At 41.1% G+C, this 15382-nt stretch overlaps 2 protein-coding genes and 1 pseudogene across 2 annotated transcripts; 2 read left to right on the top strand and 1 right to left on the bottom strand.

The window, feature by feature from the left end:
• Positions 1-87: 87 nt before the first annotated feature.
• On the top strand, positions 88-1796 carry LOC148922967 (protein IRX15-LIKE pseudogene; annotated as a pseudogene).
• Positions 1797-2697: 901 nt separating this feature from the next.
• On the top strand, positions 2698-5754 carry LOC125205034 (glutamate receptor 2.7-like). The gene is made up of 5 exons (XM_048103833.2): positions 2698-2770; positions 2861-4191; positions 4268-4577; positions 4689-5089; positions 5279-5754. Exons 1-5 carry the CDS (start codon positions 2713-2715, stop codon positions 5609-5611), a joined length of 2433 nt encoding a protein of 810 aa, XP_047959790.2. The 5' UTR covers positions 2698-2712; the 3' UTR covers positions 5612-5754.
• A 703-nt stretch (positions 5755-6457) lies between these two features.
• LOC125205036 (glutamate receptor 2.7-like) lies at positions 6458-14343 on the bottom strand. The gene is made up of 4 exons (XM_048103834.2): positions 14115-14343; positions 12686-14025; positions 12307-12613; positions 6458-7329 (listed from the first exon to the last, which is right to left on the bottom strand). Exons 1-4 carry the CDS (start codon positions 14233-14235, stop codon positions 6485-6487), a joined length of 2613 nt encoding a protein of 870 aa, XP_047959791.2. The 5' UTR covers positions 14236-14343; the 3' UTR covers positions 6458-6484.
• Between the last annotated feature and the right edge of the window lie 1039 nt (positions 14344-15382).

Consider the following 15382-nt stretch of genomic DNA (forward strand, 5'->3'; position numbering starts at 1 on the left):
ATTATGACTTATATATTTATATGACAATGCATATGGCTAATAATTAATGAACACTATAAATATATCTCATCTTAATACACTATAAATATGGACATAGATATTCTCAGAGTTTGGACTTTGGAGTTTGAAAGTGACAACATGTTAGAGCATATATTTTGAAACCATAAAACTTAGGACACAAACTACTCTAACTTATATAATGCAAATATAAGCCTCTATTAAATTGATAAAAGATGTCAAGATTCAAACAACAGATGAGCAATAATTGGTCAGAGCTTTCAGCTAAATTGTATACCACGACTAAGTCGTCAGAATCTTAATTCAGTTATTTTGATTTAAAAACATGCATAATGGCTTAGATTATATGTAACTTTTTTATTGACTTCCATGGTCTTTTTGTTGTTTCTATAATTCATGGTAAAATATTACTTGAACTGATATTCTCTTTAATTTTTTGCTTTTCTTATATTACAAAATTCAAAAGTCTACTAAGATTTTTTGCACCTTTCGAGAAGTTTGTGAAATTACTATAGTTCAATTGGAGTATTAATTTAGTCTTCTTTAGTATAGTACGCGTACATGAATAGGAAAAAGTGGCAAAATTTCATGACAACTACTTCTAGTTTTTCACAAGAATTGGTCAGAGATACCATCCAAAGGCAGCTAACATAGTATATTCTCCTCTTGTGAGAAAATTCTTAATCATATTATAATTTGGTCAGCTATCTTTACTTTTTAATCCAATTTTATTTTTGACTTTGGGAAGTGGGCAAATGGATCTGAATTTCAGTGAAAATAACAATACTCTCATCCGTCCCAAATTAATTAAAGTCTTCTTATTATTTGGATGTACTGACTTAAATGAGTCATCATTTTTAGCATAATCAATCATTTTATTACGAGTAAAGGCCAAAAGTGGTCCTTAACATGTGGCCATTTTATCAATTTGGTTCTTAATATTATCTTTTTGATTATTTGATCCCTCACAAATGAACTCGGACCCGTATCGGTCCTCACTTAACAGGACTGTCAAAAAATAGACGGTGATTGCAATTTGATTATATTAAATTACTAATGGTAATTAATTAGGGTTGATTAAAGTTCTTAATTCGTAATTAAATGAAGACTCCGCTCCGACGCCCTCAACGCCTCCTCCACCAGCCGCATGTCCGCCGACGAGCTGAACACCGTCGCCGCCGTGCTCGTGGCTGCGCCTCCCCCTGCAACCTCCTCGTCTTCGGTCTCAGCCACGAAACCCTACTGTGGAATTGCCTCAACCACAACGGCCGCACCGTGTTCGTCAGCGATAGCGCGTACCTCGTGTCGAAATTGGAGGAGAAGCAGCCGTCGATTGAAGCTTACGACGTCCAATTCACGACGAAAGGTGAGGGAATTTACGATCTGATTGAGTATTCAAAAGGGGAATTGAGGGGGGAGTGCCGGCCGTGCAGAATCTACTCTTCTCCGATTGCAAATTGGTCGTAAACGACCTGCCAAACCACTTGTACGACGTCGCTTGGGAAGTGATCCTAGTCGACGGGCCGAGGGCTTACTTTGGGGCGGCGCCGGGGCGGATGTAGGCGATTTTCACCGCCGGAGTGATGGCGTGGAGCAAGAGGACCGGCGCGGTGGAGACGCATGTGTTTGTGCACGAATTCAATCGGGAGGTGGAGAGGGTTTGCAGCGAGGAGTTCCTGTGTGTGGAGAATTTGGTGGAAACGAAAGATTTGTTGGGGCATTTCGTCATCGGAAAATTTTTAATTTGGTCAAAATCGGACGTTGACCGTCTATTTTAGACGGTTCTGTTAATTGAGGATCGATTCGGGTCCGAGTTCATTTGTGAGGGACCAAATAATCAAAAAGATAATATTTAGGACCAAATTGATAAAACGGTCATATATTAGAGACCACTTTTAGCCTTTACTCTTTTGGAGTAGTAATTTATTTTGTTTTGTATCTTACTTTATTTGCTTATCTATTTTATTTTGTGTCCCACTTTATTTGAATGGAGTATGATTAAAATAATGAATTTTCCATTGGAACAAGAACCCATGGCGAATTCAAGATTCCAAAATAGAGATGAAAATATAAATTATACCACTAGCTATAAGGTAGTATATATTTTTTTTTCGGTCTTCGGAGCAACGTCGGAGACAAATGGAAAGGGCGGACATGACAATTTTTACATCCGAATAATGGTAAATTAGTCGCATAAAACCCTACATCCGCTGCTGACAAGAACTATATACATCAACTGACTTAATTAGTAGTACTAGTTAAAGTGCACTCCAAAATATTCGACAATGACAGTATGACACAACTATAACTATAATTTCATGTTACCAAATTCATGCTGACTAAATCAAACGCATATAATACAACTACTACTACTATTACTACATCTTTGCATGTTATACGTTCAAGACTTCAAACTAGCTACTTCTTTTATAAACTTATAGTAGGTCTTTGCATTATTATTTATTACCAATCTTAGATTCTTCATACCTTCCAAAGATGCATATTCCAAAACTCACCTTCCTCACCTTACTTCTTCTTCTTCTTCTCCTTCATTCCACCCGTGGATTCAACGCCACTGCAGCAAAGGCTGATGTCGGAGTCATTCTTGATCTTCAAACACCTCTCGGAAAGATGTACAAAACTTGCATTTCTATGGCCATTCAAGATTTCTACTCCAAAAACACTTACAAGATCATGATCGTGCCTCATTTCAGAGATTCGAGCACTGATATCGTCTCCGCAGCTTCTGCAGGTATGTGTATGAAATAGTATGATGTCCTAATAAGAAATACAAACCACTTAAATTTTGCTGATTTTGGTAAGATTTGAACTTCCCCTGCAGCTATTGATCTGCTCAAAAACACTCAAGTGATGGCGATTTTCGGGCCACAAACATCCATCCAAGCAGATTTTGTGATAGACATTGGTGATAAAGCGAAAGTCCCGATAATCTCACCAGCAACGAGTCCATCTCTCTCGCCTCGAGAATCTCCCTACTTCATCAGATCATCATGGTGCTCTGCTTCCCAAGGCAAAGCAATTGCTGCAATCGTCAAAAACTTTGGTTGGAGGGAAGTTGTCTTAGTCTACGAAGACACAACTTATGGGATTGGATTGTTGCCATTTTTAAATGAGGATTTGTTACAAAGCAACGCTCTTGTCTCAAACATGACATCAATCTCCCCTTCTGCTGAGAATGATGACATTCTTGAAAGACTGTTCGAGCTGAAGATGATGCAGACAAGGGTGTTTGTCGTCCACATGCTCCCACCTGTTGCGTCGCGTTTCTTCAAGATGGCCCAGAGAGCCGGGATGATGGATGAGGGGTATGCTTGGATCACTGCGGACGCGCTCTCTAGTTTGCTGGACTCTTTGGATCCAGAGACTATTGAGGCCATGCAAGGCGTGGTAGGCGTGAAGGCCTATTCCCCGCGGTCTAGTGAAGTTAAGAACTTCACTAGGCGATGGAGGAAGAGGCTTCGCCAGGACAATCCGGAGCTTGAAAGATCAGAACTTAACGCTTTTGGTTTGTGGGCTTATGACAGCATAACCGCTCTAGCAGAATCCGTGGAGCGTAAAGGTGTGGATGCATCTCCGAGATTCAAGAAAACAGCTCGTGGAACAGATTTGGAAGCAATAGGAACCTCAAACAGTGGTCCAAAACTTGCTCCTTTGCTCAGAAACTTCACTTCAAAAGGGTTGAGTGGGGATTTTATAATCAAGAATGGTGAATTGCAGGCTTCTGTGTTTGAGATCATGAATGTGGTAGGCAATGGAGCAAACACTGTGGGATTTTGGAGGGAAAATCAAGGGATTTCCAAGAGACTGAAGAAGGGAGATGATGGTGATGATGATCCGAAGCAGATTCTAGGAGCTGTGGTGTGGCCCGGGCAGACGAGCGAGGTGCCACGAGGGTGGGAAGTGGCGGCTGCGAATGCGAGGAAGCTGAGGATCGGAGTGCCTACGAAATGCAGAGCTAGCCAGCTTGTGAATGTTTCAATAGATGAAGAAACAGGCAAAGTTAATGCAAGTGGTTTCTGCATTGATGTGTTTGAAGAGGCAATGAGATCACTGCCTTATCCAATTCAGTTTGAATACATAGCTTTCAAAAATGCTGATCAAAGTACTACATATTATAACTATGAAAGCCTCCTTCAACAACTCTCCCTCAAGGTAAATCACAACTCACTTTTCTTTTCCTTTGTTTTGCATTTTGCAATGGACTAAGAGCATTTGTTGGCAATGACAGAATTTTGATGCAGTGGTAGCAGATATAACCATGACAGCAAAGAGATCAAAACAAGTAGACTTCACCATTCCCTACATAGAATCTGGGATTTCTACAGTTGTGCCAATACAGGAAAGCAAGGAGAGTGCTTGGGATTTCATGGAGCCTCTCACGCCCGGTCTATGGTTCACCATCGGAGCCTTGTTCGTCTTCACTGGCTTCGTCGTGTGGGTCCTCGAGCATCGCCACAACCAAGAGTTCCGAGGCCCGCTTCACCAACAATTAGGGATGATCTTCTGGTTCGCCTTCTCAACACTAACCTTTTCACAGAGTAAGTCCTAATCTAAGCCATGTATGTTTAACTCGAAAACTGTTTTTTTGGGAAGTAATCTGATTTCTAAAATATTATGATTCTCAAAGTGTCAATACTTTTTCATGACAGAGGAGAAAGTGAAGAGCAACCTGTCAAGATTCGTGGTGATCGTATGGCTATTTGCTGTGCTCGTGCTAACAGCGAGCTACACTGCAAACTTGACATCTCTGCGCACGGTGAAGCAGCTCGATGCCACGGACTTTCGGGACATAACAATGAAAGGTGAATGTGTTGGGTTCAAAGAAGGCTCAGTTGTGAGGGCAGTTTTGGATAGTACAATACCAGACACCTCCAAGTTAAAAGTCCTGACCTCCTTTGAAGAGTACCACCAAGCACTTTCATTAGGTAGCAGAAAAGGTGGAGTTGCTGCAGTTGTTGACAACTTGCCTTCCATTAAGCTCTTCCTCCACAACTATTGCCACAAATACACCATGAGTGGTTCAGTCCATGGATATTACGGTTTTGGATTTGTAAGTGCGTCGCGTTTACTTTTTTTATGCTCGATAAGATACATGATGATTGAGTCTTTTTAGTCCATTATTTGCTACTCCCTTCATCCAACAATAAAAGTCTCATTCTGCTATCTTGGTTTGTTTTCTTTTCACATTTCTTTAAACACGTGCCGAATAAAAGTTAGACTCCTATCTGAGTTTCTGCAGGCGTTTCAAAAGGGCTCCCCACTAACCTCGGATGTTTCACGAGAAATCTTGGAGATGAAAGAGAACGGGAAAATGGACCGGATTTCGAGAAAATGGTTTGGCGAAGGAGGCTGCGGCTCGAGCAATGCGACGGCTGCTGACTCGAAAAGGCTAACTGTAAACAACTTCAAGGGGCTGTTCTTGATCACTGGCCTGTCTTCATTCTCAGCTCTAGCCATATTCTGGTTCCTTTTTTTCTACAAGAATCGACTCGTTTGGAGCTCGGAGGCCTCTCTCAAGCACAAACTAGTTCAACTTGCTCAGATTTTTGATAGGGAGAGAGATGATGAGTAACTGCTCATTGTGAAGAAATGATAAAATAGAATGATGCTGCTAATCTTGAATTTATAGCAGTAGAGTTTATATTTTTTTAACAGGAAACATGCTGTAATTCTTTTGTCAGATAATGAAGTGTACATATATGGTGTTTGTGATTAGGAGTGAAGAAGAATTAGGATTAGAGGTATGGGCTTCATTCTTGTGAGAGGCATCAAAAGTAACAATATAAAGAATAATGAAGAATAATTTTATCCACCATGAATATTTTCTATGTGCAACAACAAAAAGCAACTTTGTAGTTATGAATTATTAGCCTCTTGCATTTCTATATCAACCGTTGAGAGCCCTTCATCTTGGGAAAACATTCCTTCTTCATCACAACAAGTCCTAATTGATGGACTTTGTGATAAACCCTCAGATTCTGAGTGTATTGATCTTCTCCCAACAAAAGCTCTAGCAAGACTATGAAGCTTTTTCTTGACTGAAGCCGATGAGGCTAATATATGCCGGTTCTCATAAAAGAATCCGGAGAAGAACACAGCTAGAGCCATTGATGATGATAGCCCTGCAATGAGGAAAAGGCCGGTGAAACGATCCAGATCCAGGCTTTCCAATCCATCACCATAGCAGGCTTGTGGTCTAAACCACCTTCTTGTGAAATTTCTTAATTCATATCAAAAAATAAAATCCATATTTATGGAGTGAATCAGTAGTTACCCAAAATTAATAATGGATTGTTTCTTTTGAGGGAATTAGTAATTGATAGACAAATATTGAGAAAAAAAGTTGATACAAACCTTTCATAGTTCAAACCTGACATTTAAAATACAATATTACAGGTATTTACAATCAAAATTACTGCATCAAGACTAGAATATAAGTAACAAGTCACAGTTGTATTGTTGACCACTTCCCTTGTTCACAACAAATGCAGCTTTTGGGCTTACTCTTCATCTCTGCAGCAACCATTTCTTCACAAACAACTGCTGATTTCTTGGAAAATGGCAGCAACTCATTGTCGCTCTCCCTATGATCAAAACGTTGAGCAAGTTGAAGTAGTTTGTGCTTGAGAGAAGCATCAGAGCTCCAAACAAGGCGATTATCGTACAAAAAAGTGACCAAGAATATGAGCAGAGCTGATAATGAAGATAAGCCAGTAATGTAGAACAGCCCACTGAAGTTTTTGACATCTAGCTTTCTGGAGTCAGCATCCGTTGTATTGTTTGAGCTGCAGCCTCCTTCGCCAAACCATTTTCTTGAAATCTGATCCCTTTTTCCAGTCTCTTTCATCATCAAGATTTCTCTTGAAACATCTGGGGCGAGGGGTGAACCCTTTTGAAAGGCAAATCCAAAGCCAGAATTTCTATGGATGAGACCACTCATGGTGTATTTGTTGCAGTATTTGTAGAGGAAGACCTTAAGGGAAGGCACATTATCAACAACTGCATCAACTCCACCTCTTGAGCTGCCTAAAGAGAGTCCCTTATCGTACTCTTCGAAGGTGGTGTAAACTGTAAGCTTGGAATTGTCTGATAAAGTAGCACCCAAAACTGCCCTCACAAAAGACCCTTCTTTGAACCCCACAGATGTTATGTTCCGGTAGTCCGTGGATGCCAGCTGATTCACCGTCCGCAGAGATGTCAAGTTTGCAGTGTAGCTCGTCGATAGCACAAGCACCACAAACAGCCATACGATCACCACGAATCTTGACAAGTTGCTCTTCACTCTCTCCCCTGTCATCTCATCACACTTATTCTTATTTCTATTTATGAAACTAAATGTTATATTGGCCATTCATCTGTGCTGCAGATTCAGCTGGAGTGTGGAGGAGTAAGTAGAAATGGGGTTTTGAAGTGTAGGCTGTCAAATGCAACTGGAAATAGCCAAGAATGTTCAGGGACCGTTGGATCAAAGCCTATTGATCATTCTAATCTGAGCCGTTGATTTGTCTTTGACTGTTTTAGTTGACTAGCATTAAAAAGCTTTACAGCTTCGTTGTTTTTTCCCCAATTTCAGTTTTTACTTCTACCCTAGAACAGAGAATGTATTCTTGATTCTTCAAGATTGGTTTACTGCTTTATCAATAAAGTTTCTGATTTCTTGTTCCGATTTGATCTTATTGTTTGTTCGATTGATTCCATCTCTCGCACCAACAAGTGGCGCCGTCTGTGGGAAGAGAGTTTTTTTTTGGGGGCTGAGAAGTAGGGGATCTGGATCGAGCTATGGCGTCTCGCTTTGAGGCTGAAAAATTTACTGGAAAGAATGACTTCGCTCTCTGACGCATGAAGATGCGAGCGATGTTGATTCAACAAGGGCTATCAGATGCTCTGTCAACCGGTGGGGGTAAGTCGGATGAGAAAGAGGAGAAGGAAGCCGCCGACGAAAAGGAGGTGGCGAAAAAGGCAGAGGTAATTGCTAAAGCTCATAGCGCAGTTGTCTTGTGTCTTGGTGATAAAGTGTTGAGGGAAGTTGCTAAGGAGACCACGGCAGCTGGGATTTTGGAGAAACTAGAGGGTTTGTATTTGACAAAATCCCTCGCCAATCGGCTACTCATGAAACAACGCTTGTACTCCTACAAATTTCAGGAGGATAAGGGGATTCTTGAGCAGCTGGAGGATTTCGGTAAGGTCGTTGACGATCTTGAAAATATCGATGTGACGATCGGTGACGAGGACAAGGCGATCTTGCTGCTTAATGCTTTACCAAAATCCTACGATCATTTGAGAGATGCCATCATGTACGGGAGAGAAGGCACCATCACTCTGTTGGAAGTTCAATCGGCTTTGAGAGCTAAGGAGCAACAGAAAGGAAATGCTAAGGGTCAGGAACCAATCTCTGAAAGTCTGACCATCAAGAAATTCAAGAGTAAGAAGAGTTTCAAGAAGGATCATGAGGGTCCAAAGGGAACTTCGAAGGATTCAAAAGAAACAAGGTCTTGCCACTGGTGCAAGAAGCCAGGCCACTTAAAAAGGGATTGTTATGCTTGAAAGAGAAAGCAAGCTGAGGAAGCAAGTCAGGGAAAGAATAGCTCTGATTGTGTCCAGGAAGCTGAGGCTTCTCATATCTTGAATGTGATGGAAGAGATGGAGCAGAGTTCTTGGATCCTTGACTCCGGTTGCAGTTTTCACATGAGTTCCAATGAATCATGGTTTGAATCCTTATCCGAGACCATTGGGTCAGTGGTGCTGGGGAACAACCAGGTCTGTAAAATTGAAGCAGTAGGAAATATCCGGCTGAGATTAGCTGATGGATCGATCATAGTTCTTGCTGATGTGAGATTCATCCCCGAGGTTAAAAGAAATTTGATTTCACTTGGGGTTCTTGATAGCAAAGGGTGTTCATTCTGCTCTTTTGGTGGAAAGATGGAGGTTAGCAAGGGTAAGGAGGTTATTCTCCGAGGGGAAAGAAGAGGAATCCTATACTATCTAGATGCATCAGTGGTGAAGCCTGGTGAATCAAATGCAGTCAAGGCTGACCCCATCAAATTGTGGCATCTGAGGTTAGGCCATCCAGCTTTTGGTAGTGTAGACCAACTGATCAAGAAGCAGCTGATAGCTGGAGCAGGAGATAAGAATGCTCAGTCTTGTGAGGAGTGCATATTGGCCAAGGCAAAGAAGTTACCATATCCTAGAGGTAAACACAACTCTCAGGCTCCTTTAGATTATGCTCATAGCGATTTATGGGGGCCTGCTCCAGTGAATTCTGTGGGAGGAGGAAGGTACTATATGACAATTATAGATGATTATTCTAGAAAGATTTGGCTGTATGTGTTAAAGGAGAAATCTGAGGCATTTATGAAATTTAAGGAATGGTGTAACTTGATGAAGAATGAGAGGGGTTGTATACTTAAATGTTTAAGAACAGATAATGGGTTAGAGTTCCTGTCAAAGGAATTTGAAAGTTTCTGCCATGAGAATGGAATCAAAAGGCATAGAACGGTTCCCATGAACCCTCAACAGAATGGTGTGGCAGAAAGAGCCAATAGAACAATATTGGAGAGGGTAAGGTCCATGTTATTCACTTCTGGAATGGAGAAGAGGTTCTGGGCTGAGGCTGCTGCCACAGCAGTGAAGCTTATGAATATGTGTCCTTCATCAAGTATTGAAGGTGATACTCCTGATCATAGATGGTATGGGGATTATGGTAATTATTCTCATCTCAGAGTTTTTGGCTGTAAGGCCTTTGCACATCTGAAGCAAAGTAAATTGGATGCAAGGGCAGTCAAGTGTGTGATGTTGGGGTATCAGCCTGGTGTTAAAGGCTATAGGCTCTGGTGCGTTGAGCCGGGAAGGCAAAAGATTGTCATCAGTAGAGATGTTATCTTCTCTGAATCAGAAATGCCATTCAAGTCAGTGAATGAAGATGCTCAGCAAAGTCAGGAAAAGTCTACTTCTGGAATTGAGGTGGAGCATGAGTCTACTTCTGGAATTGAGGTGGAGCATGAGTCAACTGGGCAGGAAGAAGAGGGGATGGAGAATGATGATGATCGAGAGGTTGAGACTAGCAATCAAGATGATCTGAGGAACTATCAGCTGGCAAGAGATAGAGTTAGAAGAGTGGGTGTGAAGCCACCAGCAAGGTATGTTGATTCAGAACTGCTATATTTTGCTTTATGTGTGGCTGAGCAGATGGTCTTTTCAGAGCCTGAGTCTTACAATGCAGCAATGAACTGTAAAGAGAAGGATTTGTGGTTGAAGGCAATGATTGAGGAGATAGAGTCCCTAATTAAAAATGGGACTTGGGTGCTTGTGGATAAAGTTGAGGGGAGGAAGATAGTCAGCTGTAAATGGATTTTTAAAAGAAAGATTGAATCTGCTGATGATAAGAAAATAAGATTCAAGGCCAGGTTGGTGGCCAGAGGATTTACCCAAGAAGAAGGTGTAGACTATACAGAAGTTTTCTCCCCAGTGGTGAAACACACATCCATTCGTATTCTCCTAGCAGTTGTGGCCAAAATGGATTGGGAACTGGAGCAGTTGGATGTGAAAACTGCCTTTTTACATGGAGATTTAGAAGAGACTATATACATGCAACAACCTCAAGGTTTTGTGAAGGCTGGAGAAGAACATAAAGTGTGCTTACTGAAGAAGAGTATCTACGGTTTGAAGCAGGCGAGCCGACAATGGCACAAGAAATTTGATGAGCATATTTTGAGGAATGGTTTCAAAAGATCCAAGTATGATGAATGCGTGTACATCAAAAGGAAGGGTGGAAAAGTGGTGGCATACTTACTGTTATATGTTGATGACATACTTGTGGCAGGGGCATGTAAAGAGGAGGTGCAGAAAGTGAAAGATGATTTGAGTTCGGCTTTTGACATGAAGGATCTTGGAAGTGCCAGTAGGATATTGGGCATGAATATTGTAAGAAACAGAGAAAAGAAGGAAATTTGGGTCAATCAAGCTGACTATATCAGAAGGCTAATTGAGAAATACAAGATGGATGATGTCAAGACAGCTGGAACACCACTTGCTCAGCACTTCAAGCTCTCTGTTCAGCAGAAGCCGAGTAATAATCAGGAAAGGCAGGAAATGGAGGTTATCCCGTATGCTAATATAGTGGGGAGTGTGATGTATGCCATGATTGGAACTAGACCTGACATAGCTCAAGCCATCAGTGTGACTAGTAGATTCATGGCAGACCATGGAAAGCAACATTGGTTGGCTCTGAAATGGACTCTCAAGTACTTGAAGGGAGCTGGAGATTATGGAATATTGTTCAGTGGAAATCAGGAATGGGAAGGTGATGCTCTTGTTGGATACTGTGACAGTGACTATGCTGGCAATCTTGACAACCGGAAGTCCCAATCCGGTTATATCTTCACACTTTTTGGTGGAGCAGTGAGCTGGAAGTCCAGCCTCCAGAGTGTAGTGGCTCTCTCCACAACGGAGGCGGAGTATATGGCATTAACTGCGGCTGTGAAAGAAAGTTTTTGGCTTAAGGGAATTGCATCAGAGTTTGGGGTGGAGCAGAAATCAGTAGCCATTGGTTGTGACAATAATGGTGCAATTAGCTTAGCCAAACACCAGGTTTTTCATGAAAGGAGCAAGCACATTGATGTGCGGCATCACTTCATCAGAGAAGAGATTGAAAAGGGAAGAGTTGAAGTCTTCAAGGTTGATACAACAGAGAATCCTGCTGATATGCTCACCAAGCCTCTAGCAAAGGAAAAATTTGAACTGTGCATGAGATTGGTGGGGTTATGCAGAAAGGAATGAAGTTTGGGATGAAAGGCCAAGGTGGAGATTTGTTATATTGGCCATTCATCTGTGCTGCAGATTCAGCTGGAGTGTGGAGGAGTAAGTAGAAATGGGGTTTTGAAGTGTAGGCTGTCAAATGAAACTGGAAATAGCCAAGAATGTTCAGGGACCGTTGGATCAAAGCCTATTGATCATTCTAATCTGAGCCGTTGATTTGTCTTTGACTGTTTTAGTTGACTAGCATTAAAAAGCTTTACAGCTTCGTTGTTTTTTCCCCAATTTCAGTTTTTACTTCTACCCTAGAACAGAGAATGTATTCTTGATTCTTCAAGATTGGTTTACTGCTTTATCAATAAAGTTTCTGATTTCTTGTTCCGATTTGATCTTATTGTTTGTTCGATTGATTCCATCTCTCGCACCAACACTAAATATGGCAAAAGTGAAATAGGAAATGTAATGAAGAACATTCAGATAGTACTACTTTCTTAGGCATGTCAAACCAGGACTTACTCTGTGAAAAAGTTAATGTTGAGAAGGCGAACCAGAAAATCATCCCTATTTGCTTGTGAGGAGGGCCTCGGAACTCTTCGTTCAGGCGATGCTCGAGGACCCACACGACAAAGCCGGTGAAGATGAAGGTACCTCCAATGGTGATCCAGAGGTCTCTTGTGAGAGGTGCCATGAAATCCCAAGTATTCTCTTTGTCCTTTATTAGGACAACGGTCGAAATCCCAGATTCTATGTAGGGAATGGTGAAGTCTACTTGTTGTGCTCGGCTAGCTGACATCGTTATATCTGCTACCACTGCATCAACTCTCTGTCATTTCCAACAAAATGTTTTCAGTCCTTTGAAAAACAAAACTAACACAAGGGAAAATACAAAATTTACCTTGAGTGCTAGCTGTTGAATGAGGCTGTCATAGTTATAAATAGTGCTATTTTGATCAGCATTTTTGAAAGGGATGTATTCAAATTGAACTGGATAAGGCAGTGATCTCATTGCCTCTTCAAACATTTCAATGCAGAAACCACTTGCATTAACTTTCCCTGTTTCTTCATCTATTGAAACATTCACAAGCTGGCCGGCTCTGCACTTCATCGGCACTCCCACCCTCAGCTTCCTCGCATTCACAGCCGCAGCTTCCCACCCTCGTGGCGCCTCACTAGTCTGCCCCGGCCACACCACGGCCCCGAGCGTATGCTTAATATCACCAACATCATCATCTCCCTTGAATCTCTTGGAAATCCCTTGATTTTCCCTCCAAAATCCCACAGTGTTTGCTCCATTGCCTACCACATTCATGATCTCAAACACAGAAGCCTGCAATTCACCATTCTTGATCATGAAATCCCCACTCAACCCTTTTGAGGTGAAGTTTCTGAGCAGAGGAGCAAGTCTTGGACCACTATTTGAAACCCCTATTGCTTCCATATCTGTCAGATTACCTCTACCAACGGCCGTTTTATTGAATCTCGGAGATGCATCTGCGCGTACGCGCTCCACGGATTCTGCTAGAGCAGTTATGCTGTCATAAGCCCACAGGCCAAAAACGTTCAGTTCTGATGTTTCAAGCGCTGGATTGTCCTGGCGAAACCTCTTCCTCCATCGCCCAGTGAAGTTGTGAACTTCACTGGACCTCGGAAAATAGGCCTTCACGCCCACCACGCCTTGCATGGCCTCAATAGTCTCTGAATCCACAGAGTCTAGCAAACTAGTGAGCGCGTCCGCGATGATCCAAGCATAACCCTCCCCCATCATCCCGGCTCTCCGGGCCATCTTGAAGAAACGCGACGCAACAGGTGGGAGCATGTGGACGACAAACACCCTCGTCTGCATCCTCCTCAGCTCCAACAGTTTTTCAAGAATCAGGTCATTGTCAGCAGAAGGGGAGATTGCTGTCATGTTTGAAACAAGAGCATTGCTCTCTAAAAAACGCTCGGTTAGAAATGGCAATAGTCCAATCCCATAAATGGTGTCTTCGTAGACTAAGACAACTTCCCTCCAATCAAAGTGGTTGACAATTGCAGCAACTGCTTTGGCCTGAGAAGCAGAGCACCATGAAGATCTGATGAAGAATGGGGACTCTTGAGGGGACAGAGATGGACTGGTTGCTGGTGAGATTATTGGGACTTTCACTCTATCACCAATATCTATCACAAAATCTGCTTGAATGGATGCTTGTGGCCCGAAAATCGCTATCACTTGAGTGTTTTTGAGCAGATCAATAGCTGCATGGGAAGTTCAATTCTTACCAAATTTCCATAACTTGCTTCCAATGTAGTAATAAAGAAGAAATCGACGTAATAAATATACATACCTGCAGAAGCTGCAGAGACGATATCACTGCTCGAATCTCTGAAATGAGGCACGATCATCGTCTTGTAAGTGTTTTTGGAGTAGAAATCTTCAATGGCCATAGAAATGCAAGTTTTGAACATCTTTCCAAGAGGTGTCTGAAGATCAAGAATGATTCCCACATCAACCTTTGCAGCTGCGGCGTTGGTGAAATGATCAAAAAGGAAAAGAAAGGTGAAGAAGGTGAGCTTTGAAATAGGCATATTTTGGAAGTACTGTATGAAGAATCTAAGATTGATAGTTATGAAAATATTTATTATACAAGTCTTGAAGGGGGATTTAGTGTATATGTAATTATGTTTAGAGATGTAATATGTTTTTGATTTAGTCAGCTTGAATTTTGTGACATTGAAATTATAGTTATAATAGTGGCATTGTCAAACCACTGTGAGTACTAATGTTACTCAGTCAGTTGAGTATCCCATTAAATACATTAAACCATAAAAGCTTTCTTGTAAGCAAGCGTCCTTACCCACTTTTTAATACTAGTAAAAACTAAAAATAATAGTAGTACTAAGCATTAATTATCAAAGCAGAGATATTATTATAATAAAATTTATGGTTGACATTAATAGATAGAATTTGTAAAATAATTAAATACTAATATAGTGCATACGCATTAACCGACCAAAGTGGAGTGTAAGAATTTCTCTCGTGTAGCTCATAGTAGTACTAGTACTAAACCATATGTTACCTTGGATTATATATCTGACCAAATCTTATCCAAATAAATTTTCTTTTCCTATCCATGAAATTAGTAAATTCAGCAGTAGAGTTTATTTAACAGGAAATATGATGTAATTCTTTTGTCAGATAATAAGGTGTACTGTACATATATGGTGTTTTTTGATAGGAGTGAAGAAGAATTAGGACTAGAGCTATGGGCTTCATTCTTGTGAGAGGCATCAAAATTAACAATATAAAGAGTAATGAAGAATAATTTTGACCACTATGAATATTTTCTATGTAAAACAACAAAAAACAACTTTGTAGTATCTTAGTTAATGTTGGTTTCAAACATAAGGGAGCACTCATTTTGTCATGCATCTACATACTACTACTAATTAGAAGCTTCTTCATGCATTTTTGTTGTTAAAATTGAGCCAGGGGGTACTACATACTACTACTAATTAGTTAAATTTTCCACAAGGAAATAGTGCATATTCTTGTGGGACGGAGGGAGTACTATATAAATACTGCCAATTTTTTAACAATTTAACATTAATATCT

The sequence above is a fragment of the Salvia hispanica genome, chromosome 6, assembly GCF_029641045.1.
Source record: "Salvia hispanica isolate PSC_SH4W2 chromosome 6, Shi_PSC_v1, whole genome shotgun sequence".
Taxonomy (NCBI): Eukaryota; Viridiplantae; Streptophyta; class Magnoliopsida; order Lamiales; family Lamiaceae; genus Salvia; species Salvia hispanica.